Genomic DNA, 26,013 nt, shown 5'->3' on the forward strand with positions numbered 1-26,013 from the left:
TTTCTTTATCAGGGAAATAAAAGCTCTAGTTTTAAAACCCAATAGAACCCAAAGGCTTTTAAGGGTAACCAGTACCTCCAGCCCTGCGTCCAATCCACCTGACAAGTCCTGCTCTACCGTGATAAAACCCTTCATCTCTCTCGGCTATTTTGCTATTGTTGGTCATACATATCCCTAAAGGTTATGTTTAAACTGCCACTTCTAGATTTTTCAGTTTTATTCATTATTATTTCTTTTATGACAATTGAGGGTTTCTCTTATACTGTGTCCCTCTTGATTTGGCAAAATCAAAAGTCAGTACTTAGATTATTATAATTAAACTAACATTCACGTGTATTAAAATTACATTTCTTTGTGTAATTTTCTGCTCTTCATTAAGTTCGTCATCTCCCCCCTCCTTTCCCACTCCTTGTTTTTCTGTGCCCAGCTGTTCCAGACCACCCTCCACCTGGAGGGATGCCCAGCTAACGCACCAGTGGGGTTTTCTCCTGGGGGCTCAGGAGAGCACGTCCTTGTCCGGGGGACCTCTTTGCTGCTCCCCTCTGTGGCTTCCTGTGTTCAGGCTCTGGGGCTTTCTTCTTTCTCAGCTGTCACGTGTTTAAGTGGAAGATGTATTCCAAAGTTTGCAGAGAAAAAGTACAGGAGAAGTAAACACTTCCAGTACTGGCATGTCTAAAAATGTTTCCATTACTCCTTACTCTTTAAAGTGTGAGCAGAATTCTAGGTTGAAGCTTATTTCCCATCTGAAATTGGAAGTTATTTTCCAGTATCTTCTGGTGTTAACAAATCTGGTACAACTCTGATTCCAGACTCTTCTATGGTTTGATCTTTAGGGGGTCTCACCACCTTCCCCACCCCTGGCATGAATGTTTTCCCATTCGTGTGCTGAGCACTCAGTGGATGCCCTCAACCTGGACATTCTTGTCCTTCCCTTCTGGAAATCATCCTGCATTAATTCTTTGGTCATTTCTTTCTTTCCATTTCCTCCTTTCTGACTTCTGGAACTCACATTATTAGGATATTGCAACTTCTGTTTGATTCCTAAGTTTCTTATATTTTATCTCCTGATTTCTTTTTGTTCTACCTTCTATGAGATTTTTTTAAACTTGATGTTCCTTGTGTCCTTTAATTTTAACTTCTGAAAGATCTTTCTGATTCTTCTTTATTCCTACTTTATTGCATTCATTATTTGTTTTATAGGTGCAAAATTTTCTCTTATACCCTCTGAGGACATTAATTACAGACTAATTTTTTCACGATGTTTCTGGTTTCTCTGTGTTTGTCTGTTTTGGCCTTCTCTTCCAAGCAGAGGTTTTACTCAAGCTCCTGGACAACTTGGTTCTTCACTCATGGTTAACACAGACAGGTGGAAGCGTCTAGAAACTTGGTGTGCCCGGGCAAGTTTCACAGCTGGTGTACCCCACTCTAGATGAGGGCTTTCAGCAGACATTTCCCTGGAGCACCGCTATAGATGAGTGTTTGTGTCCCCCCAAATCATATGTTGAAATCTTAACTGTCAGTGTGATGATGTTAGGAGGTGGGGTCTTCATGGGTGACTAGGTCATGAGGATAGAGCCCCTATGAAAGGGATTAGTGCCCTTATATAAGAGACCCCCCAAGAGCTCCCTGCTCCTTTCTGCCATGTGAGGACACAACAAAAGCACAGTCATCTATGAACGGGAAAGTGGGCCCTCACCAGGCAAAATCAGGGGTCCCTTGATTTTGAACTTCCCAGCCTCCAGAACTGTGAAAAATAAACTTCTGTTGTTTATTAGCCACTCGATTTGTGGTAGGTAGTTAAAACAGCCCAAGTGGACTAACGTGCATACCCTTCAGTGTCAGAATCTTTCGGTCTTTCCTCTGGGGCTTTCTCTCTCCCGTTTGGGGGGTGGTCTTTGCTGCCGACTTTCTAAGAAGAGGCTGCAAAAGGGCTGGGGACTCCGCAGGAAGATTTTCACACAGTCCACTCTCTTTTTTCCCCTTTTCAGCCACTCTCTTTATCCCCATCCTCACTGCACTTGTGACCCCCTGACTAGAGTCTACAGAATCCTTGAGAGAAAGCCTCTAGCTTCTTCCCGTTGGGGAAGCAGGGGACATAGCTGTGCTGGCTGGATCGAGGGGATTCAGTCTGACCTCTCCACATAGAGATTTCCAGCCAGCGCCCTGTTTTCAGTCTAGAATTTGTCCCAAGTGCCTCCAAGCACCAAGAGCTGGCTCTGGGAGTCAGTCAGTTAGGGCCCTTCAGGCCCCTTTTGCTGGCTTTGAGGTTGTAGCTTCCTTCATTCTGCCGAGTCCTTCATCTAATTTCCACCTTTAACATTTGCTGTCATTTCTCACCTGCTGTGGTTTCCCATCCCTTCTCTTTGTCCTTGGGGGTTTGTTCCTTTCTTGTTCCTTTAATATCTTTTAACGGGATTAAGGAGTGAACAGACATGAACGAGTCAAAAGTGGTACTGTGAAACGTTTTGTGAAGGTAACGTGTGGACAAGATAGTTGTTAAGACTATATTGTGACCAGCAGCCCCACTACTGGGCATATGCCCCTGTGTGTGCTTGTCTGTGCTCAGTTGCTCAGTCGCGTCCGACTCTCGGCAATCCCACGGACTGTAGCCCGCCAGGCTCCTCCTGAGAAAACCACAATTCTAAAAGACGCATATAACCCTGTGTTCATTGCAGCAGTATTTTCGATAACCAGGACATGGAAGCAACCTAGATGTCCATCAACAGATGAATGGATAAAGAAGTTGTACTACCTATATACTGTGGAATATTACTCAGCCATAAAAAGGAACAAATTTGAGTCAGTTCTAGTGAGGTGGATGAACCTAGAGCTTCTAATACAGAGTGAAGAAGTCAGAAAGAGAAAAACAAATGTATATTAATGCACTTATATGGAATCTAGAAAAATTGTACTGATAAACCTATTTTGGGGGCAGGAATAGAGACACCTTGGACATGGGGTGGGGAAGAAGCGGGTGGGACGAGTTGAGAGAGTAGCATTGACACATATGCATACCACATGTGAGACAGATGGCCAGTGGGAATTTGCTGTCTGATGCAAGCAGCTCAACCCGGTGCTCTGTGACCACCTACAGGGGTGGGATGGGGTGGGAGGTGGGAGTGAGGTTCAAGAGGAAGGGGACGTATGTATGCCTGTGGCCAATTCATACTGATGTATGCCAGAGACCAACACAACGTTGTAAAGCAATTAGCCTTCAATTGAAAATAAATAAAATTTTTGAAAAGGCTATATTGGACAGATAATGAATAAAATATAGGTAAACAAAATCCAAGAAGAGGATTAAATTGGCAGCTCTTTGTTATAATCTGGCTCTCTCCCGATGACCAAAATCAGCACTGCTAGCCTCCAGGCTCCCTGCTCCGAGCTGGTTGGGCTCTGATGTTTAAAATGGAAGGATGCACCAAAGGTAAGGAAGGGCACACTAGCTCCCCTGGGACTTGACATCTTCGCCTCCCTATGACCAAGTCTGGACCTGAGGAAGCTGCTTCCAGAGAAAGGAGAAGACAGACGGGGCAAAATCAGTTGCCTGACCCCTAATAGGAGGTTTGAAGGGAGGAGGCTTGCTCTGGGGATTGGTGACCTCACCTGTGTTGTTATTAAAGAAGTCAAAGAGGGATTAGGATACAGTTACATTGACTGCCAGAGACCTGCTACCCAAAACAAACCGTTCAGGAAGAAGGCTGACTCTGCCACACAGCAGTGCAGAGAAAGGAAAGTTTGTAGTGTGTAGGAAGATGATGATACTTGGAATTAGAATATCAGAGTCTCACTCTGGCTGTCTAACTTGCCAGCTATGTGACCTTGGGCACATCACTTAAGCTTTCTGAGAATACTGTCCATTTCATGAAGTTGTGAGGTTGAAGTGGGGTAGCCCTGTGCTTGGCACAGTGTAGTTTCTGAAAAAATTGCTTGTTAATATATTAAGAGTGATACTAGAGGCAGAAATTCCCCTGGATCCCTCCACTCCTACCCCCATATGCTTTGGGCCATGAGACCAACTCTCCTAGTGCAGCAGACCTACCAAAAGGGGAGGAACACGGAAAGAGGTCCTCCCATTTCCCCTTCCCCAGGGAAAGACGCCAGGCTGCCTGGGTTCTTGGCCCCTGGGGACTGTCCGGAGTCCTAAGGAAGGAGTGTGTTTGAGAGCCTCTAGGCAGCCCTGCCCCCAAGTCTCTGGGCTCTGTGGCCCTAGCTCCCTGAGCCCACCCAGAGGTCTTGGGAGTCCCTGGGAGTCCCTGGGGCACCTCACTGCCTGCAGTGTGCTCCGTACATTCCCTCAATCTGTTCAGAGTCAGTCTGGGACCCTCATGAAACCAAAGACCCCTTCATCCCATGGAGACCAACATTCCTACACAGTACATGGGGCCAAGAACTGCAAGACTTGGAGTCTCATAGGCACAGTCCTGGGAGAGAAGATAGGATTGGCAGACCAAGTTCTCCTCCTGCTGCCCACTGAAGCAGCTAGAGCAGAGATCCTGGAGAGCATCTGGGTGGCAGAGGGAGCTAACAAGGCCTGAAATGCAGTTAGAGGGGCCATACCACAGACAGAGTCACACAAACACGTGTGTGCTTCTCACATTTACCCCTCTCTTACACATACCTTCTCACACACAGACCTGCTTCTTATACTAGAGAACACATTTCACAGTTTCACCCCTGAAGTCACACACACACACACACACACACACACACACACACACACACACACCTGTCTCCTATCTGCTTAAACTTAAGGTCATGAGGAGAGTTAGAGGGGATCACAGGAAATTTTGTAAAAGCAGGCTGGTTAAGAGCAGATTTCAGAGACTCGTTAACTTCTCCCTACCCATAGACTTCATCAGAGAAAGGACTAGTCCTGGAATAGGAGAAAAACTCACCTAACAGAATAGGTGTTGAGTTTATGATTGCTCTCCTAGAAGTACAGAGACACACTCCAGGCTGTTTGGGAGATGATATTTCAGCAGCATAAGCCTGTCACACCACACTAGGACCTGAGCTCACAGCAGTTTCGAAAATATGAGAGATCCTTGAGGACAGTTTCAGGGTAGAGATGAGGGTGGGGCAGGTTGTCATGTTTCCATGGCAGCCTATCTCATTGCCATAGCAACAAGATTCTGCCTCTAATCTGCAGAGCCCGGTTTCTGTAATGGGTGGAACACTGGTGTTTCATGGAATGGTGGTGAACCCCACAACCCTTCCAAGAAAGAGCATTTCCATTCTAGACCAAGCAGAGTAGTGGTAGCCTGAGGCTGTCAAATAGGGCTGGGTTTCTCTGTGGGCAGAAGCCTCGATTTCTGAGAGTTTCCTAACTACTCTCTCCTTCCTACAGCAATTTAAACTCCCCAGCCATTGGGGACCCCCAGGAATGTCCCCACAAGGCAGATTGAGCTTTTCTGATGTCCACCACAGCTTACTCTAATGTCATGTTATGTCAGAGAAGTGTGACATTGCAATGGGGAAGCCAGGCTCTGGAGTCAGGAGCCTGAAATGGCTTGCCACTCATTGGCTGTGTGCCTTGAGTGAGTTATTTTTCTTTTTAAACCTTAGGGTATTCACTGTGAAAATGGGGTCAATACATGCTAAGCCCCCTGGGTGCCTCCAAGGATGTAGAGAAATGATGCACATAAATCCATCCAGGGTTTCCAGGGGGTGTGGTGGTGGATGCATGGCCCAGTCCCTGCTGACACTCCTTGCAGATGCAGTGGGGCTTTGGGGTCTGCGGCCAAGCACCCCCGTGGAGGTCTGACTGTGGAATTCGGGTGATATTTATACCTCAGTGGATGGGGCAGTGGTCAGTATCATCTCCCAGATCAGGCTGTTCTGAAGAAGGAATTCATAGGGCCTGGACTCCATCTCAGGCCTGTACGTGCTGATCGTGCGCCTCTGAACTCTGTGCTTAGCGCCTGTGGGAATGACAATGGAAGGATAAGACCCCCCTCTGGGCAGGGGAATCTTGAAGAAGAGAAAACAGACACTAATCACCCCTGGACAGTATCTATCGAAATGTAATCACAGGCTTATCGGTTATTAACTGGTTGGAATGTAACTGCGGGCTTATTGATTATTGACTGTTTGAACACATAACACGTGAATGATGGGGTTATTGTAGTTGTATTTACCCTACCTTTGTTTATGTAAGTCTCAAGGGAATTGAAGTGGTGGGTTTGGACACGTACACATGGGGTAGGTGGTGGGTTTGGACACGTATACATGGGGTATAAAAGATTTTCACAAATGCTGGACGGGGTCCTTGGCTAAGAGGAGACTCTGCCTTGGGCCTGCCGGTGTAATAAACTGCACTCCACTATCTGCATTGTCCTTCTGAGTGAGTTTGTTTCCCAGAAAGCATGGCTCTAACAGTTCCACTGGCTGAAAACTTCCCTGGGAAAAGGGGAAGTACTTAAGCCAGCTGCCTTCCCCGTCCTAGATCAGAGCTACTCAAAGTGTGGGCGCCTGGCTCAGTGCCCTCTGCAAAACGCTTGCTACCCGTCTGCACTGACATAAGTCTAGGAACTGAGAGAACATCTTCAGAAATTTTTATAGTAATTTGATGTTGCCGTAATACCACCCAAGCAGCATCCAACTGGGGCTTCTTTCTGGTTGTTTTTTAAAGTCTTAGAGAGATTGTGTGTATGTGCGCGCGCGCGCGCGCGCGTGTGTGTGTGTGTGTGTGTGTGTGTGTGTGTGTGTGTGTGTGTAGAAGTACTGATCTGCCCCACTGAGGGGAAAACAAGCTGGTCCTTCACCATCTCTAGTCTGAAAAGCACTGACCTTGGTAAGATAATAAAGCCTCCACCTTAAAACCAGCCAGAGATGCAGTTAGGAGACAAGGGGAACAATCTCATCCGGGCCACCTGCAAAAATGAGCCCCAGGTCACACGCAGGTGAGTCGGCAGTATTTCCTTTATTGCTTCGGGACACAAACTGCAGGTCGACAGCCCTGCCCTGCCCGCCCGGCTCCGGCCCGGGTGGGCCTGGAGGTGAAGGCCCCAACTCCGCGCTCAGCCCCGCGCGGCGCCGCGGCCCCCGGGCAGCGCCGCCTGCCGCCTGCCGTAGCGCAGGCCGAAGGAGTTCCAGTTGTAGGCGGACACGTCCTTCTCCCGCTGCACCAGCACCGCGCCCCTCGGGGCCTGGATCAGGCGGCTGCGGGGGGCGCACGGGCCCGGCCGCTGGGGGCCAGCGGAGCTCTCAGGAGGGCACAGCGCGGCCCCCCGAGGCCGAGGCCCGGCTGCTGCGGGCTTCTCCGCCGCGCACCGCGGGCTCTGCTCCCAGGGTGCCCGGAGCGTCGCGGGTCCGAGCTGCAAGCCTAGATAGAGCCACAGGGAGAGGCTGAGTGAGGCGGGGGCCCGGAGAGAGGCTTTGGACCACCTCCACATCCGCATCTTCGGCTTCCCTTTTGTCCCTTGACCCCCAGGAAGCTCAGCGCTCCACGCTGGGCACCAGCAGCATCTTAGCTTGGGTGGCTCGTCCATTTGCTCTCTCTCCTTCAACATAGCTATGGTTTCAGATATTTCACAGGATTTTCTTGAGCGTCTTTTACATTGAATTCATTTTTTTTTTTTTTTAAGGAAGCAAGCAGGATAGAGCTTCGAAATAATCAGCTTCACTTCTCTTCGCGGGTGGCTGGCTGGCCCTCTACCCCTGCTTTTCATCAGTCTGCTACTAGACCAAGCTCCTTGGGGTGGTCGGGGCCATGTCCACTCATCTGAGTCTCAGAGTCTTGAAAACAGTGCCTTGCTCATAGCAGGGCCTCAAAACGTCTTGTTAAATGTATAAAAGCTAATGAAAGGCTTGCAGTTAAACAAATGAAGAAAGTGAAGCAAAGACCACTATGCTCCCACACTTTCAACAAATGTGACCCCTAATAAGCTATATCAGGACTTCAGCAAAGAAGGGAAATTGGGTCGCCTCAACCAGCACGCCTCCCCTACGCCACATGTAATCTCTCCCCTTCATACTGAGGGCTAATGAGGCTAACTTGGAAGGCTCTTCACATGCAAGGCTCATTAAGTTCATTAAATTTTTAGCAGTAAGATAGTGCAGCTAGCTCCCGGGAGACAATGGCCCAGCCAGTTGTAGCAAGGGAGAGGTGGAAATGCGGTCTGGGGTGAGTGGGTGTGTGTTGGGTGGAGGGGGAGAGTTGACTCTGAGTCCTGCTCTTCAGTGCCCTGGCACGCTCTGGAGAAGAGGAGCGTGGGTGAGTCTGGCCCAGGGTGAGTGAGAATCTTTCCAGGAGGGCCCTGGGCCTGGCTGGGATGGGAGGGACGCTGACCTCTTTTCCAGCTGCAGCCATCATCCCAGCAGGTGGATCACTGCTTAGGCATCACTGTTTTTAGCATCACCTAAAAGCTTTTGCCAGAAAGAGCCAAGAGCTCAGTGTCCCCAGGGCGGTGATGACCTTGTTCTCTGGGGGATCCTCCCTCACCCAGAAAGAGCACCTGATCCCAGGAGAGACGTTCTTGGCAAAGGATACCCGGGTCCATGACCTCTTTGCACTGGGATATCTTTTTTTAAAATTTATTTTATTTTTGGCAGCACAGGATCTTCTGCACGTGGGTTTTCTCTTGTTCCAGCGAGCAGGGGCCACTCTCTAGTTGTGGTAGGGGGGCTACTCATAGCAGTGGCTTCTCTTGTGAAGTCCAGGCTCTCAAGTGTGTGGGTTTCGGTAGTTGTGGTTCTTGGGCTCTAAAGCGCAGGCTCAATAGCTGTGGTGCTTGGGCTTAGTTGCTCCTTCCCAAGTCAGGAATCAAACCCGTGTCTCCTGCACTGGCAGGCAGATTCTTGACCACTGAGTCACCAGGGAAGCCCACTTTGGGGTATCTTATGGGCACAATGACATCTTGTGTGTGGAAAGAATGCTGCAAGTTCCATAGCTGGAGAGGAACAGAGGTCCTAAGAGGCCAGGCTGACCACCCAGCAGTGTTAAACCTTGATTCCTGACTTGGGGACGAGCACTGTCCTAGCTCACGCTCTGTAGAGGGCACTCTTGGGGGAGATCAGCACCTGCTGGGTTTCTGCAGCCTTGGATTGAGTGACTTTGGAAAGGTTTCTTTACCTCTTTGGGCCTCAGTTTCTCCAGGTCTTCAATTCCACAATGAACTCATAAGATTGAGAGGTATTAAGGATCTATCCTTTTGTGTAGGTTTTTTATTTTTTCAAATTCCCCATAAAGGAACTGATGTGACTGATAAGATGGACTTGCATAGTAAATGCCTTCCCAGCAGATCTGCACAGAAGTGGTTGGCACAGAGCAGAGAAGACCATGAAGGCGCTCGGTGGTTAGCAAGCACATGAGCTTGGATGAGCCTCCTGATGTCTACAACAGCAGAAATCCCTCTCTTGCTTGCAAGGTTAGTGGGGCCCCTATCTGTGCTGCATGGGCCAGTCTTAGGTTTCCATTGTGCAGCTTTAAATTCACATCAATGGATTAGCCATATCTGAAAAATATGGCAACTCTCATTTTGCATCAACTCACCTCCTCCCTCCCAACCTTCTTCCCAGACAACTCATACCTGTGGTTCTAGGATTCTCCATGGGCACCACCTTTTCTAATGTCTCCATGAAGGAGGTGGCACAAAGGAGAAGCATCAGCTGCCAGGAAAGCAGCAGGTTCATCCTGGTGAGAAGATGCAGGCCCTGGAAGTGCCCTGAGGCCAAGACAGAGAGAGGGAGGAGGAACAGGGTTAGGCTTGCTGTCTGGGCTAGGCACTGGGGTAGGGCCCCGCGCGAAGCAGGCGCCTGGAAGGGAGGGGACGACCCTGCCCTCGGAAGCCCCCCGTGCAGGGATGAGCCTGAACCGACACAGCATGGAAATAGGACTGAGACCCCTTGCGCCATATAGTTCAAGCTAAACTCATGCTAGGTGAGGATCGTCAGGAAGGGCTTCCTGCCGGGTGAGGCCAGTAGAGTTAGGAAGGAAAGAAGGGAGGGAGGATCCATACTGGAGGAAGGGGCAGGACTGCTCAGGTTGGGAGATGGCCAGGGTTCTGAACTTCAGGTTTGCTTGAGAGGAATGCTGGGAAACGAGGAGTGAGATGCAGGTGACAGTGAGCAGGGAGGGGCTGAGTGAAGTGGGGCACGGAGTTGCCCTGAGTGGGGGATGCTGAGGCCCCAGCCGTGTCCCTGAAGCCTGGGAGCAGGCGCTTCTGCCTGCATGCTAGGCTCTGCGTAAATCACAGCTCTCTGTGCTCCGCTCTCCCAGCTAGAACGTGCCTTTCTGAACCCGGCCCAGTCCCTCTTGCTGTCATAGGGGCTTCTTTTTTTTTCCATTTTCAAGATAAAAGGAAGAGGTAATCATCTTGCTTGCTCTCATAACCCTTCATAGCCTTGAAAACCATCATTAAATTGTCTTATTGCCTATAATTCAGGAAAGAGAAAAAGGCTTTCCCTGATGTATCAGGTCAATTGTCTCCATATTCTCTTCTCCGTGGGCCCTGAGAGGGTATGGATTTAATTGACTGTATGATCTTGGCTATTGAGGTGGGAGCTGTAGATTCTGACCCCCTTTTCACCCCCTTCCCTTCTCATCCTCCACCACCCCCCTCCAGCTCTTCCAGCTCCCAAGGCTGATTTCTTTTTGAAAAAGTCATCAGGCACTTTGAGATTGTCCAACAAACATAATGAAGACAAATTGGTGGAGAGCCAGGCAGCACTGCAGGCTGAGCAGAACGGGTGTTGGTGCCAGATCTAAGGCCGGAACCTCCCTCTGCGGCCAAGGGGCAAGTGGGTGGGGGGGACTCCCGTTTGTGCCCGTCAGCTGCCAATGGTTGCTCAGCCCACCTGTCCCTCTGTTCTTGCTCCTACGCCCTGGTCCCCTCCTGCTCCCTCTGAGATGCAAGCATGGGGTAGAATACAAATGGTATCAGAAGGACTCAAATCTGGCTGCAGCTCCTCCCTCCCTCCTGTGAGATTAGAGCAAGTCCACCCCCCCCCAACTCTGGATCTTATTGTTACATGTGAAAAATAAGAGCATTGGATCAGACTGGCCACCAACTGTCCCCTCAGATGGTCACTTTCCTTGTACACTTTAACTCTGTTATACCCTGAAACCCAGATCATGGCTTTCTGCACCGGCCTTAAGGCCTGGGGCAGGGCGTGGAGTGGAGACAGGTTCAGTCCACTAGAGAGAACAGTGTAAAGCTGTTTCTTTTGTGGCTTTAGACGCCGGGTGCACAGGGTCCAGGTCAGCTCAGAAATCATTCTTGATAACAACATCCAGGTGGTGCACACCTTCCCCTGGGCCTCCCCCTGAGGTCTAGCACAAGAAATTGAGTCATAAGCAGACCGTCTCAAGGTAACATGGCCAGTGATAGACCGGAGGCTTGTGAGTACATGGGTGGGGTGGGGGAGACTCTCACCCCCTTTTCACCCCCTTCCCTTCTCATCCTCCACTGCGCCCCTCTAGCTCTTCCAGCTCCCAAGTCTGATTTCTCTTTGAAAAAGTCATCAGGCACTTTGAGGTTGTCCAACAAACATAAGGAAAGACACGTTGGTGGTGAGCCAGGCAGCACCACAGACTTCCCCGGGGGTGTTTCAGAGCCCTTGGGAACCTGACCTGGAGAGGTCAGGCAGGTTTTCTGCAGGGGTGGCACCTGAGCTGTCTCTGAGCACAGATCAGCCTGGTGAGTAAAGGTTCATCGACGGCAGTCCCAGCAAGGAGGCCGAAGCCAGGTGTAGAGGGAGGTGCCGCCCTCCAGCCTGCCAGGGGGTGGGCCTTTGCTGGGGAGAGATGCGGCTGGGAAAGGGGCCGCCAGGGGCTTCATCCCGGAGCAGTGTGAGCCAGACTGGAGTGGGTGTAGATGAGCGTTTTGGATGGAGAATTCAGGCTGCTCTCCAGAAGCAGGATGGTGCGTGAGGAAGGGGGCAGTGGGCAAGCTGTGTGGTTAGAAGGTGGTGATCCTCCTTCGTGCTCCTCTCACTTGTATTGCTTCCTCCCCATCCCAGCAGAGGTAGCGCCTGCCATGGGCGCCATGTGAGAACCTTGGTTTTTCCCTACTGCCTGTCCCCAACACACACACACACACACACACACACACACACACACACACCTCTTGGTTCCTGCCCAGCACAGGGGCTTTTAACATGTGGTAGGACTGAATTGTTTGGAAAAGCACCATCAGCTTCCAACGGCCACAAGTGGCAATTTTGTGGTCCCTCTGTCCCAGGAGTTTTGTACCTAGAGAGTAACAGAAATTCCAGGCTTGCTTAGAAAGCTCTGGGGGGCGGGGGGGCTCCCTTCTGAGGTGACCCCATCTCCTAGTGCCGGGGCCGGCAGGGCACTCAGGAGCTGTTTACGTCTGTGTTTGCCATCTATGCAACGGGGAACTGCCCAGAGGAGCCCCCGGTGTTCCCCAGGTCCCTCCAGATGCCTCTCTGACCCCTCATCCCAGCCATGGGGAGCTCATTCACTGCATTCACTTCCCAGAAAGTAACCCCAAGGTCCTGGTTTCATAAAGTGCAAGTCAGTGTATTTACCCTGACATTCCAGTCAAGAGGAAGGACCACCACCCCTTTTGCCTGCCTGGACACATGCCTGCTCCCACGTTGGGAGCCTCCCTGGGTCCAGCCAGACCCCTCCACTGGTGTGGGGGCTGCAGGCCACCTACCTTGCCTTGGCTGTGTCCTGACGGGTCTCCGAGTGATGGCTCCGCTTGGGCAGTAAGCCACCTGGAGGGAGGCGAGCTGGGCTCCTGGGCTCGCGCTCACCGGCGCCCTGATCACAGCCCTTTTAAAGCCCAGGGTGACGTCTCCAGGCACACACCCACCTCTGCACCCCCCCATCCCCTCGGAGAGTGCAGCCCTCCCGCTCCCTGCTGCTGGCTCCTGCCTCCTGGTGCCTGTGGCTAAAATCAGCCTTTCCCTCCCTCTCCAGGAGTCTTCCAGGGCTGGCTTTCTGATTCCTAACAGTTCTTTCCAGCCTCCTCACCTGCTTCTCCCGAGGCCCACTCACAGATCCACTCTGCCCCCAAACAACATGGAAAGGGACTGTTTGAGGGCTGGGGGAGGCTCAGCACACCTTGTCCCCCGTGTCCCCCAGCCCTGGCAGCTCAGCTGGGGTCTCTGACCAGACGGCGGCTCCTGGGTTGGGGGCTGGGGTCCGGGGCTTGGTAGGGGGATTGTCTCTTTTCTTCTCTGCTCCCTTCTTTCCCCAAGCAATTCCTGAGCTCAGGCCAGTGTTTGGAGACGAACGTGCCGTGGTCAGATTGTCGAGACAGGCATGTGAGCAGCCAGCTAGGAAGGCAGCACGAAACGGCAGTTCTAGAAGGCGGGTGTCCCTGGGAAGTGCTGGGGGAACTGAGGAGAGCCCTCCAGGTGAGTGTGGTGTGTGTGAGATGCGGCTCCTGCAGCCCCTCGGTCCCATCCTGTGACGCCACAGTCTCGCCATTCTGAAATCACCGTGAACCTCTCTTTGAAGTGGGGGGAGGTCTGCTTTCCTTTGCACCCTCATCACCTGCTCCCTTGTTCTGCACAGACATAGGGGCCCTCACAGAAACGCATTAAATGTACTCGTTGCAGGGGATTCCTGACTCTTTCTTGAGAAAGAGTGTGCTTTACCCTTAGACGGGGGCTTCCCAGGACGGACTGGGGCTCTTGGAAGTAGGGGCGGAGCACTCTACCCCAGCACAGAAGCTACCTGGTGAGTGTGCCGTGCAGACATCCACCTAGTCAATAGTTGGGAAGCACTTCCCACCATCCTGGGGATTAATGCTCATTTCTTGTTTAACAGCTGCCGCTAACAGGGGCCTGCAAACATCTTATCTCCCTCATTAGGGCTGGTAAACAGGGTTTAATGATGAGCCGTAAGGGCTGGCCTGACCCTCCTCAGGTAGAATGATGTCTGTGGGCCCACCCTGAGTCAGAGAGTGGGCTTAATGGGCTAGAGACACTGAGTCTCAGGCACATTCACAGCTTGGGGATTTAATCTTTGCTTTTCCTCTCGTGGGCCCTGGGTCTCTGTTCCCAGCAGTCCTGATGGCTTCCTGCATTGACTTGGGGATCAAGGTCAGTCCCTCGGCTCTGTCCGTCCTTCTGGACCTGGAGAAGTCCGGATGCGTCAGGGGGGTGAGTCAGTGCTGGGTGGGCGCCTGTGAGATGTCTCCCATTTCCTTTCCAGCCCCCTCGCCCAGTGATCCAAATTCAAGGAGTGCATCTCTGCTGTTCAGACCATTGAACTGGTGCCTTGAAGCCTCTGGAACAGCTGTGGGAGGCAAGAATCATTACTGCAGACAAAGAGTGGGGAGCAGACTCAATATCCAGGTTATTATGAAGCTGGCCTTGAGAGCCAGGAGCACCAGGTGCAGGTATGGAGGAGGGCCATGGGGGCGTGCCGGGGCAGGCGTGCCGAGGGGTGGCCCAGGGCCTTCCTGGGCTTCTAGGGGGCTTGTGTTCTACCAGGTGCCTCAGAGAGGGGAGGGCCGGGGGCCAGGGACCCCCGCCCCAAGAAGAGGACAGAGGCACCACCGATTCTGTTCTCACGGGATGTCACACATCCTCTCTACCTGGAGCCCAGAGTCAGCCAGTTCTCCAGGGGTCATCAAGACCCCCAAGGCTCCTTTTCTTTGACTCTAACAGGGAGCTGTTGACCAACGCCCACACCTTTGGCACAACTGCTCACAGAGCCCTCATCCGCCCTTGTCGGGAAGAGGGGCTGAGACGGGCCAGCCGGGGAGGGGTTTGGGGGGAGATGGGAAAGGATGCTTTGCACTTGGGGAGCAGCTTCACCAAGTCCGTGTGCTTGCCCCTCCCCAAGGACCACCACCAAGCCATGCACATGATTCACTTACCGCACTCAGGAAGGGGATGTTGTAGGTACTCCCCAAGAAGCCAAAGGCGACAGGGAAAAAGCTCCTAGGAGCAGAGAGGCAGAGAGGGGATCAGGGATGCACCGGAGGGGAAGTTGAGGTCCCGATACAGGCTCCAGCTTTGGCTCCGGGGAGAGCAGGGCCTTGGACCCTGGGCAGGCATGGCTCTGCACCACTGCTTTTCAAGAGGCAGTAGGTGGACTAGTTACGAATGTCCCATCTGCGCTCCACCTCTCACTGGCCCTGTGCAAACTTGGGCAAATTCCTTAACATCCCTGAATCTGTTTCCAGTTGTAAAATGGGGTTAATAATAATAGCACCCACATCTCCACAAAGAAATGCTTGGAAAGTGTTTATTTTGTTAGTCGTCTCTCCCTAGACCGGCTGTGAACCGCCTGCCGCAGGTTTCCCGGCCCCGGGCACGGATCACCATTGGAGGCTGTGCTGTTTATTCTCCCCGACACCTGGCACCCCTCCCCTACCATACCCTCCCCTGGCAAGAATGGTGACCCTCCAAAGGAGTTGGGGGCACAGAGGCTGGTGTGGGGAGGGAACAGAGATCTGAATTCTGGCTGACTACTTCCTCTCCTTGAACCTCTGTTCCCTGAGGTCCCCTTGCATTTCTGAGGTCTCTGATAGCTGTGATTTTCTTCCCCCTTCAATGCTGCTGCAAGCTGTCTTTGTCTAGGTTTACTTTTGGCTAGAATTACTGCGTCTGCAGAGGCCCCACTCGCACTTTTGATCCACACCTGGATCAAGTTCAGATCCTCTGCATGCTCCTTGTGAGAGTTCAGGCAGGGGCAGGCTCTCTGGGCCTTGGTTTTCTCATCTACAAGAGGACAGCCCTACAGTGGGCGGTGGAGATGCCAGAATGAGAGGGAACTGCGAGCTGCTTGGTGCGTGTGAGGGCTTCGCGGATGCGCGTTCACCGTCCCCGCCCCCTGTCTGGCTGCTCGGCTTGCGCAGCCCTGGGCCGCCGGCTGGTGCCGGGCAGGGCGCCGGGCGCAGGCAGGCGCTCCGTGTTTGCCGGTGGGTGTGCCGGCCCCTCCAGCTCGCAGTGTCCACCAGGTGCCGCCCCCGTCTCCAGCCCTTCTGAGTCTCCCGCCTCTCTCGGGATAAAGTCCGGCAACGTATGCACTGCCCACACGTTGCCCACGCCCGCTGGAGCCTGAGCTCAGCTGCTCAGAGGCCCTGGAGTGCCGATCGCGAGGCCCGGGGCCTGTTCTCACCTGAAGAGGCTGAAGAAGCCATAGGTTTCCAGGATCATGCCCAGGAGAGGCCAGCGCAGCAGGACGACGGCCACGCCCCCCAGGAAGAAGCTGGTGCCCTTGAGTTTGTGCCTCTGGAAGAAGAAGGAGAACGTCCTCCTCAGGCCGATGATGAGGGAGAGGCCAGTCAGGAACAGCAGCTGTGGGGGGCGAGAGCGGTGGGCCGGTGAGAGCGAGCACGCTGGCTCCGCAGGAGCCGCATCGGCCGCGGGGCGGGACCTGCTCCTTCTTCACAGGCCGACGGTATCTGCGAGGCCGAGCCGGCGGGAGCCCCGAGTGGCTGGCGCTCGTGAGGGGCAGAAGGGCCCAGAGGCAGGTGGCCAGGGGCGTTGCAGGCCTCTAGCTTGTCACCCAGCTCAGCCTGGTTTCTTGGGTCCCAAGCACTTCCTCACGTATGATATTTTTCGTCATACCTCCCAAGTAACGGAAAAGACTCTCCATCTTACAGAGGCTGAAAGCCAGGCCTCAGTAGGTTGGGCAGCCACACCCGAGTCCCAGGGAGCTGGCGGAGCCCCAGGCCTCCACTCCGAGGCCCTGTGAGTGCCTCGGGCTCCTGTCAGACTGGGTCTCCAATCATCTGAGTTCCCACCCCCCACCCCCAACCCAGGGCCTCGCCTGGAGCTTAGCATGAGAATCCAGGTCCTCAGGTTCTCTGTGCCCAGGAGGCCTTATTGTCCATCCCCAGCCTCCACCCCTTGCCTGCCCAACACAGGTGGCACACGATGCCTGGCTGGACCCGATCTGAGTAAACTCGGGGCTGACCCTCCTGGCAGTGGAGACCTCAGGTTGGTTCACAGGGCTGGAAGACTCACATTTCCGAAGGCCAGGAGCACCGAATCAAAGTACAGGAGTGTTCCAAAGAGGATGAAGAAGATGCCGAAGCCAGCAGTGCCCACGCCAATCTCTGCAATGGGCAAGGAAGTTGTGGTGGGATGGGTTTGGGGAGCAAGCTGGGATGCTGCAGCTCCCCCATCGCCCCTGGACAGGTGCCCTCTGGGGGTGGGAGGTGGGGTGGCTCTGTTGTCATCCGGGAGTCTTGGCTTCCATGCTCTTAGAGAAGGATGGGAAGGAAGGGGAGGGTGGGCACAAACCTCCGTTTGTGCCTGGAAACTGCTGTTCGGTTCTACCCACATCCTGCCCTCACCACCGCTCCACAGGTAGCTAGTGCTGCCCTCACTACTTTTTCTATTTTCAGTTTCCTCTTCAAGATCTTCAAGATTTCTTTTTGTCTGCTAGATCATTATCAGGGCTGTGACCCTGGCTGAACAAAACCCATCGCCTGCTCTGTTCCTGTTTCCTTATAACTGGAAGCCACTTGATGCCAACTCACACCTGCGTCAAAGAGTACCACCAAAGACTCATAGCCACAGCGCCATAGTATCTCAGACCTGCCCAGCTGGCCTGCCCTATTTCTCAGGAGGCCTGTCCTCCTGATAATTCTCACAGCCTCTCCTTTCTTCTCTAAACTGCTCTGGTCCCCGGCTTTCCAGTGACGACCCATCACACTTGAAAGGGAAAGAGAAGTCATGGACCAGAAACGCGCTCGTCACCTGGAAGTCTGTGCCGCAGCCAGCAAAGCGATTGCCCCACCACACAGCTCCCAGGCCCTAACTTCATGCCCTAACGGTGGCCAGGCTGTTTGCGCCAGGTGGGCCCCAGTAGCGGTGTGTCTTTTACTTTGCTTTCCTTGTTCTTTGAACTGTAGCAGTTGGCTTAGGGCCAACACAGGGAGCCCAACACAGTTGTGCAGGATGTTTAGGATACGAAGTTTATTTTCTCTTAAACCTTCATTTTACTTTATCTGTGCCTCTCTGGTAGTCAACAAATGATAATTCATTGTGTTGCTTCATTTTGAAATTGAATCAAGTTGAAAATTTCACGTTAAATTACAACAAAATACACATAAAGTTTCCACCTTAACATCTTTAGGTGTTCAGTTCAGGGGTATTAAGTACATTCACCTTGGTACACTCTCACCACCACCCACATCTAGAACTCTTTTCATCTCACAACACCGAGACTCTCCCCACTGGAAGACTCTTTGGCTGCACCTGACCCCGCCCCCGCCTTTGGCAACCACCACTGTGTACACTTTCTGTTTCTGTGATTCTGAGGCTAGGTGCCTCATATGATTGCAGTCATACAGTACTTGCCTTTGTGTGACTGGTGTATTTCACTCAGCACAATGTCTTCACTGTTGATCCATTTTATGGCATGTGTCAGAAATCCTTCCTTTTTAAGGCTGAATAATATTCTATTGTGTGCATACTACATTTCATTTATCCATCTGTGGATGGACTTGGGATGCTTCTACCTTTTGGCTATTATACATAATGCTGCTGTGAGCAATGGTGAACAAATCCCTCTCTGAGACTCTACTTTCACTTTTGGGTTTATATCCACAGGTGGAATTGCTGGGTCATATGGTAGTTCTATTTTTAATTTTTTGAGAGACCACCATACTATTTCCCACGGAAGTTATGCCATTTTACGTTCCTAGTAGTGATGCACAAGGGATTCCAACTTCTCTGCAACCTCACCAACACTTGTTATTCTGCTTTTTGCTTTGTTTTGTTTCTGATAGCATCTGCCCCGAAGGGTGTGAAGTGGCATCTCACTGAAGCTGCGGTTGGCATCTCTTTGATGGTTACTAATGTTGAGAATCTTTCATGCCCTTATTGGTCATTTGTATATCTGTTTTGGACAAGTGTCTATTTAAGGCCTTTGCTCATTTTTAAAATAGGTTGTTTGGATGTTTTTGTTCAGTTATAGGAGTACTTTGTATATTTTGAATAGTAACCCCTTATCAGATATATGATCTGCTAATATTTTCTCCTATTCTATAGGTTGCCTTTTCACTCTCTTGTATCTTTTGATGCATAGGAGTTTTAAATTTTTATATAGTCCAATGTTTCTATTTTCTCTGTAGTTGCCTGAGCTTTTGGTATCACACCCAAGAAATAATTGCCAATTCTAGCATTGTGAAGCTTTTCTGTTTTCTTCTAAGAACTGTTTTAGATCTTACTTAGAGCTAAAATGAACTTTAATTTTTACATGTGGTGTAAGATAAGGGTCCAGCTTCATTCTTTTGCCTGTGAATATCCAGTTTTCCCAATATCATTTGTTGAAAAGACTGTCCTCTCTCCACTGTATGGTCTTGGTACCCTTGTTGAAAACCATGTGCCCATATATGCCAGGGTTTATTTCTGGGCTCTCTCTTATATTCCATTGGTCTCTATGTTTGTCTTCATGCCAGTCTCACTGTTTTGATTACTGTAGCTTTGTAATAAGTTTTGAAATCAAGAAGTTTGAAACCTCCAACTTTGTTCTTTTTCAAGATTGCTTTGGCTATTCAAGATTCCTTGAGTTTCCATGTGAATTTAAGAATGAATTTTTCTATTTCTACAAAAAATGTCATTGGGATTTTGCTAGATTGCATTGAATCTGTAGACTGCTTTGGGTAGTATTGATAGCTTAACAATATTGTCTGCCAATCCACAAATATGGGTCTTTCTACACATTAGTGTCTTTTAAAATTTCTTTTAGCAACATTTTTTAGTTTTCAGGGTACAAGACTTTTGCCTCTTTAGTTAAGTTTATTCCTAAGGATTTTATTCTTTTTGATGCTATGGTAAATGGAATCACGTTGCTTCCTTTTTAAAAATCACTGATGAGGTACAACTTAAAGTTTATATTTTATTGTTTATATTGTTTTGCAACTTGCTTTATTTACTTAATATAGCTAAAATGCCTTATTTTCTTTTTGTTGTAAATTATGATGACTAGAGAAAGGGCAAGAGTGTCTTTTTCAACTACAACGTGTATAACTTTGTTAAAAATAGCTTAATTTTAAAAAAGAAAACACATAGGTAAATTTTAAAGAGAAAGTTTTTACTGGATTTGTTAGCTAACATCTTAGAATTGATCCTTAGCATCTCTGTGAAATTGGTATTATTGGCATGTTTCTACGCGTGTGTGTGCTCAGTCAGTCCGTCGCGTCCGACTCTTTGTGACCCCATGAACTGAAGCTCACCAGACTCCTCTGTACATGGAGTTTTCCAGGCAAGAATACCATAGTGGGTTGCCATTTTCTACTCCAGGGGATCTTCCTGACCCAGGGATTGAACCTGCCATGTCTCCACAGAGAGTTGTAAAAAGTTGCTGAAAGCTTGGTTGTTAAGGGGCAAAACTAAGAAAACAAAACAGAAACAGAATTATGAAGACAAGGCAACTGAAAGAGAAGGAAACACGATTGTCTTTCAGGTAATTAATCTTTCCTAATCTGTGCCTGTGGCTCAGTGGGTAAAGAATCTGCTTGAAATGCAGGAGATACAGGTTTAATCCCTGGGTTGAAAAGACCCCTGGAGAAGGAAATAACAACCTACCCCAGTATTCTTGCCTGGAAGTCCCATGGACAGAGGAGCCTGGTGGGCTACAGTCCATGGGGTCATAAAAGAGTTGGACACGACTTAGTGACTAAACAGAAACAACTTGTTATCATACAGATCTTAGGAGGAGAATAATACAAGTTCCAGTATAGAAATAAGGCGAAAGGCTTTCCTTAAAAGAATCATTAAAAATACAGAAATGAGATTTGGACTGAAACCTCATTCAACTCATATTAAAAAAAGAAAAAAAAAAAAAAACTAGCCTAATTAGTTCTCCCTTTTGGCAGAGTTGGATTTGCTAGGAACCAGCACAGCATCATTTCTCTCAACATATTGCCCCACCACCAGAATCCATCTGCAACTAAGGGCAATTCCTCCTGTTTCTGACAAATCTCCTTAATCTATTCAGGCTTCCTATTTCTACCTTCTAGAATGCCTGCCTGAATTAAATCTCTTAGAGTCCAAGACACTGAAAAATACAACCTCTTTGGTCACTATGAAGGTTGTGTTCTTTCCATGTTGCATGATCTTTCTGCCCTCAGAGACAATAAGGGCTTCCCCAATGGCTCAACAGTAAAGAATCTGCCTACAATGCAGGAGACACAGGAGAGGTGGGTTTGATCCCTGGAACAGAAAGATCCCCTGGAGGAGGGCATGGCAACCCACTCCAATATTCTTGCCAGGAAAATCCCACAGAGAGAGGGGCCTGGCAGGCTACGGTCCATGGGTTTGCGAAGAGTTGGACATGACTGAAGTGACTGAGCGTGCATGCATGAAGAGACAATAAATTGAGGATCAAGAAGTATTTCTACCTTGTTGTGATTATTTTACATGGGCCAGGATATTGTGGAGGAAGACCACAATCTGAATGACAAAAATATTTTAAGTTTTTATGACGGCTATCAAAACCTCTTACGAGAGGTCAGGAGATCACCACTGATACATGACTACCATCCGGCGCTCAGGCCCCATTCACGTTTCCTCAGTTGCCCCTGTGATGTCATTCAGAGCAAAAAGGTCCAGTTCAGAGTCACATGTGGTGTGTGCTTGCCATGTCTCTTCAGACTGCCATGTCTAGAACAGTTCTTCAGTCTCTCCTTGACATGACCTTGACACTTGGAAGATCTGAGCCGGTCTTCCAGTAGCAGGCCCTCTATTTAGGTCTGTCTGATGTCTCCGCATGACTGTATTCGGGTTATGCAGATATATCCACAAGAGGTGATGCGTGTTCTCCTCCTGCCACTGTTAGGTGACGCACGATTCCAGTTTGACTGTTACTGAGGACGTTTCTTCAAGTCAGAGTCTACAGGACCTTCCACATAAAGTGACTCTCCAGCCCCCACCCCGACCCTGCCAGATGCCCCCCTCCTCCTGGCCAGCTGAACCCCACCCAGCATGAACCCTCCAACCTGGGGCGCACTCTGACACCCGCCCTGGGCACTGCCCCCCTTCCGCAGTACGGTTTTAGGACTGAATTGTTCAGGAAGGAGGGAAAGGGGAAAAGAAAGAGCCCGTTTCTCTTTACAGAATTAACAGCGGTGACTGACAGTAGTCATTGTTAACACTGGTGAGCACACGGTGTCAGGCAGTTTAAGCACTCTGTATTAACTCATTTTGTCTTCATACCTGCCTATGCAGTAGGTATGTTTTCAGCCCATTTCACAGACAAAACTGGAACATGAATGGTCATAACGTGTGCCCAAGGGTGCACAGCCAGCAGAACCAGGATGTGAACCCAGTAGACCGACTCTAGAGAAATGACTTTAACCAGCCCTGTCCAACCCACTCCTGCCCCCACCCCCTCTGCAGGAACTGCTCTGGCCCAGAGCTCCCGACATCCCAAACGCAAAGCACGGGGTCGGGCCTCCTCTGTCAGCAGCTGGCCACCCCCTTCTTGCAGCATCCTCTAGTGAGCTCCGTGACACCATATTCTCGATTTCTTCCTGCTCTTCTGGCCACTCCTTCCAGGCTGCTTTGCCAGCTCCCTCTTCTCTCTCTCCCTCTTGGGGTCTGAATTACTCAGGGCTCCAGTTCCAGCTCATTTCTCTTCTCATTCTAGTTGCACATGGACTCCCACTTCTTTAAGTATCTCCTGTGTACTGACGATGTTGATATTTATCTTTCTAGTTCGTGCCGCCTCTGAGCTTCCAAACTCCCATCCAGCTGCCTACTTGGCATATCTGCACGTTTTTCTCTCTTCAGGATATCTTGAACTCAACAGGTCCAAACTGAACTATTGGTTTCCTTCCTTAAAGCTGTACTTGGCTCAGTTTTACCCAAATGAATAAAATGTCATCACCATCCACCCAGCAGCTTGAGGCAGAAGCCCAGTGGCCCCATGGCTCCGCCACCCGCTCTGCATTCGATCCACAGGTGAGTGTTATTGCTTCTTCCTCCCAAATGCATCTTGAAAGCTGTCCATTTCTCTCCACACTTACTACTTAGTTCTAAACCACCATTTTCTCTTTCCCGTACTCTGCGACATTCCCCAGTTAGTCTCCGGCTGTGTTCCTGCCCCCGTTATGCCTTCTCCATACGGTCGTCAGGGCTCTTGGAAAACATACAGTCTACTCGTGTTAGTGCAGCGGACAATCTGTCATGGCTTCCCGTGGGCTTAGAAGGAAAGAGTCCTCCCAGCCTGCCTTGGCTCCCAGGCCCGTCAAGGGGCCTTGGCCTGCTTGCCCGACTGCATCTCCTGGAGCAGGGCAGGCGAGAGTAGATCCTTGCCCGCACACTCCAAGCACATCCTTGCTCCCAGGACGGACCTTCCCGCCTTAGGGTCTCTGTACAAACGGTTTCTTCCCGCTTGTCGTCTGGCTGACACACACACGCCGCCTCCAGGTCTCACCGTGAATGGCAGTTTTCCCCGGGGAAGTCTGGTCCACTCTCCATTCCTGACTTAATCTGGTTGCCTCATTTTTCTCTCTTGCAGGACTGACTTAGCACATTCTTCTTAGAACTTAGCACATTTTGGTTTAATAAAATGTAGGCTTGTCCATGGGCTCAGGCCTGAGCCCTCTTCTCTCTATTTTTCCCCCAGGTCAGTGTTTCTCACCTTGGCAAGTAGGGGGAGGGCTGATAGGTGGTGGGTTGGCAATTCCGTTCCCCGGGGGACGTTTGGGGATGTATAGACCGGCTGGCTGATGGTCACAGTTGGTAGTGAGAGTGTGCTCCTGCCATCTAGTGGGGAGAGGCCAGGGATGCTGCTAAAATCCTGTAATAGAAAGGACAGACCTCCTAAAGCAAAGAACTGTAAGTCACATCTGACTCTGTGTGACCCCACGGACTAGTCCATGTAGTTCTCCAGGCCAGAATACTGGAGTGGGTAGCAGTTCCCTTCTCCAGGGGATCTTCCTAACCCAGGGGTGGAACCCGGGTTCTTTACCAGCTGAGCTACCAGGGGAGCCCACGAGGGAAGAGTACTCAAGTGGGCAATCTATCTCTTTTCCAGGGGAACTTCCCCACCCAGGAAGCAAACCGGGGTCTCCTGCCTTGCAAAGAACTACCCTGCCCACAAATGTCAGTAGTGGGGAGGCTGAGAAATTGTGCGCCAATCTCATGGTTTTAAATACTATCTGTATGCTGGCAATTCCCAAATTTCTCTCCATTCCAGACTCATGTACCTGACTACCTGCTTGACCACAAACTCAACATGTCTAAAACCCAACTCCTGCTTTCCTTCTCAACCCTTCTAATTGCTCAGGCTGGAAATATTGGAGGCATTCCAGGGTTCTTTCTCTCACACCCCACGTCCAATCCACCAGCAAACCCTTTCAGCAGTTTGCTCAGCGCACATCTAGCACTATTTCCCCCCAGTACAATGCTACCACCCTGGTCTCCCCATCTCTCACCTCAGAACTGGTCTTCCCCTCACCATCTCCTGCCTCTTAACCAGTCTCTCTGTTGCTGTCCTTCCAGTCTGTCTACCCTCAATCCAGTACTCAGAATGATCTTTTAGAAACATAAGCAGATCACATCACTCCTCTGCACAACATCTCCTAACGGTTTCCCACCTTCTGCAGATAAAGCCAGAGTCCGGATGCAGCCTGGCTGCTGGGCGATCTCCTGACCAGCCTGCTGCCGCTCTCCCCCACCCTCAGTAGGCTTCGGCCACACCAGCCTCCTCGTGTCCCTACGTAACGCCTCAGGGCCTTGGCACTGGTGGTCCTCTCTCCCGAGATTTCTCCTTCCAGACAGCTACATGGCTTTGCCCCCTCAATTCCCATGCACCGCTGTAAGAAGCACTTTCCCCGGGTAGCTTAGTGGCCACTGTACACAGAGCAGTAACCCCTCCCACTCGGCACTCCCACGCCTCTTTACCCTGTTTTATTTTTGTCCAGAGGGTGTTCAGTATGTCCAGAGGACATACTACGTACTGACCTCTTCATCTGCTAGTTACCTGTTTCCTCATCCTGGAGTATAAGCAGGGTATATATCTGTTTCATCCATTGGTGCATACTGTGCCCACCTCAGTGCTTGGCACATAGAGGAGACAGTGAATGGATGGATACTATCTCCAGTTTACAGATGAGACACTGGCTTAAAGTAACTCACCCAAGCGAAACTCATAGAGCCACAGTTCTCATCACTTTTCCCAGCCCTGGGGACTACCTCCCTGCCCTCTCTCAGGAAGAAATGAGCAAGATATTTAGGAGTGAAGACAGGGTGATTTAGGGAGAGGATTTGAGTTTAGTTTCTGATCAGAGCATGCCAGGGCTACAGGAGACTTTAAGAGTTTGTGGGGGGAAGAGTCTGAATAGGCAGAGGCCTTCCAGGTTCACCCTGGCAGTACCCCCGGTTTCAGAACCCTGAATGGGGACGGGATCAAAGTGGTGAGCCTGCCAGTTCCTCCAGGCAGCAGCCTCTGGCTACCTGGGAGCCCTGAGCAGCCCCGGCTCGGACAGCAGGGATCCCAGCTGGCCCCAGCCCTGAGGCCTGGGGGAGGCCAACGTGGCAGCTCCCAGCCACTGGCTCCGGAGGTCACCTTGCAGGTTACCCAGGGCCAGCCAGGCTGAGAGGGGCCGCACCTCCCCCGCCCCAGCCCACCGCCCTCAGCAGCGCAGCCCAGCCCCCGGCACTCACTCTGCCATTCGGTGATGGAGATCATGTCGAGGGCTGCCTGGGGGACACTCCAGGAGGAAGCTGGCCAGGGGCAAGGAGCCCTGAGGACCGAACCTGTACATGCTCAAGGGAAGCTGACCCTTGGTAAGTTGTGAAATGAGCCTCTGGCAAATCATTAACTCCCCAACAGATCCACACACCTACACGCACACGTACACACGCAGTCACCCACATACACTCACATACAGGGCTGCTTAAAGTCACAGTCTCTCTCCTGGTTTCTCCCAGAGGGCACTGCTCCCTCCCGCGGGGAAGTCCACGCCTGTCTGACTCTTGTAATTCCCCCCAACCCATCCCCTGAGCAGAGAAGGCAATGGCACTACACTCCAGTACTCATGCCTGGAAAATCCCATGGGTGGAGGAGCCTGGTGGGCTGCAGTCCATGGGGTCTCGAAGAGTCAGACACGACTGAGC

General features: G+C 50.9%; 2 protein-coding genes across 2 annotated transcripts; both read right to left on the minus strand.

Annotated features, from left to right (window-relative positions):
- Window positions 1-7,022: 7,022 nt before the first annotated feature.
- Window positions 7,023-9,636, minus strand: KISS1 (KiSS-1 metastasis suppressor). Its single transcript, XM_065937427.1, has 2 exons — window positions 9,534-9,636; window positions 7,023-7,327 (listed from the first exon to the last, which is right to left on the minus strand). The coding sequence occupies exons 1-2, from the start codon at window positions 9,634-9,636 to the stop codon at window positions 7,023-7,025; spliced, it is 408 nt and encodes a 135-aa protein (XP_065793499.1).
- Window positions 9,637-13,835: 4,199 nt separating this feature from the next.
- GOLT1A (golgi transport 1A) lies at window positions 13,836-25,674 on the minus strand. The gene is made up of 5 exons (XM_065937001.1): window positions 25,561-25,674; window positions 16,903-16,994; window positions 16,052-16,230; window positions 14,805-14,868; window positions 13,836-14,218 (listed from the first exon to the last, which is right to left on the minus strand). Exons 1-5 carry the CDS (start codon window positions 25,583-25,585, stop codon window positions 14,180-14,182), a joined length of 399 nt encoding a protein of 132 aa, XP_065793073.1. The 5' UTR covers window positions 25,586-25,674; the 3' UTR covers window positions 13,836-14,179.
- Window positions 25,675-26,013: the final 339 nt, after the last annotated feature.

This window comes from Muntiacus reevesi, chromosome 5, assembly GCF_963930625.1.
Source record: "Muntiacus reevesi chromosome 5, mMunRee1.1, whole genome shotgun sequence".
NCBI lineage: Eukaryota > Metazoa > Chordata > Mammalia > Artiodactyla > Cervidae > Muntiacus > Muntiacus reevesi.

What these genes read in the sequence shown, in the direction of transcription:
- GOLT1A (XM_065937001.1), bottom strand. Translation starts at nt 25,585, where the DNA reads ATGATCTCCATCACCGAATGGCAGA. An exon ending in GGCTTCTTCAGCCTCTTCAG is followed by an intron (nt 14,869 to 16,051) that starts GTGAGAACAGGC and finishes CTCTGCTCCTAG; the next exon opens with GAGCTTTTTCCCTGTCGCCT. An exon ending in ACATCCCCTTCCTGAGTGCG is followed by an intron (nt 14,219 to 14,804) that starts GTAAGTGAATCA and finishes TGCCTCCCACAG; the next exon opens with CTGTTCCAGAGGCTTCAAGG.
- KISS1 (XM_065937427.1), bottom strand. Translation starts at nt 9,636, where the DNA reads ATGAACCTGCTGCTTTCCTGGCAGCTGATGCTTCTCCTTTGTGCCACC. An exon ending in GGAGAATCCTAGAACCACAG is followed by an intron (nt 7,328 to 9,533) that starts GTATGAGTTGTC and finishes GGCTCTATCTAG; the next exon opens with GCTTGCAGCTCGGACCCGCG.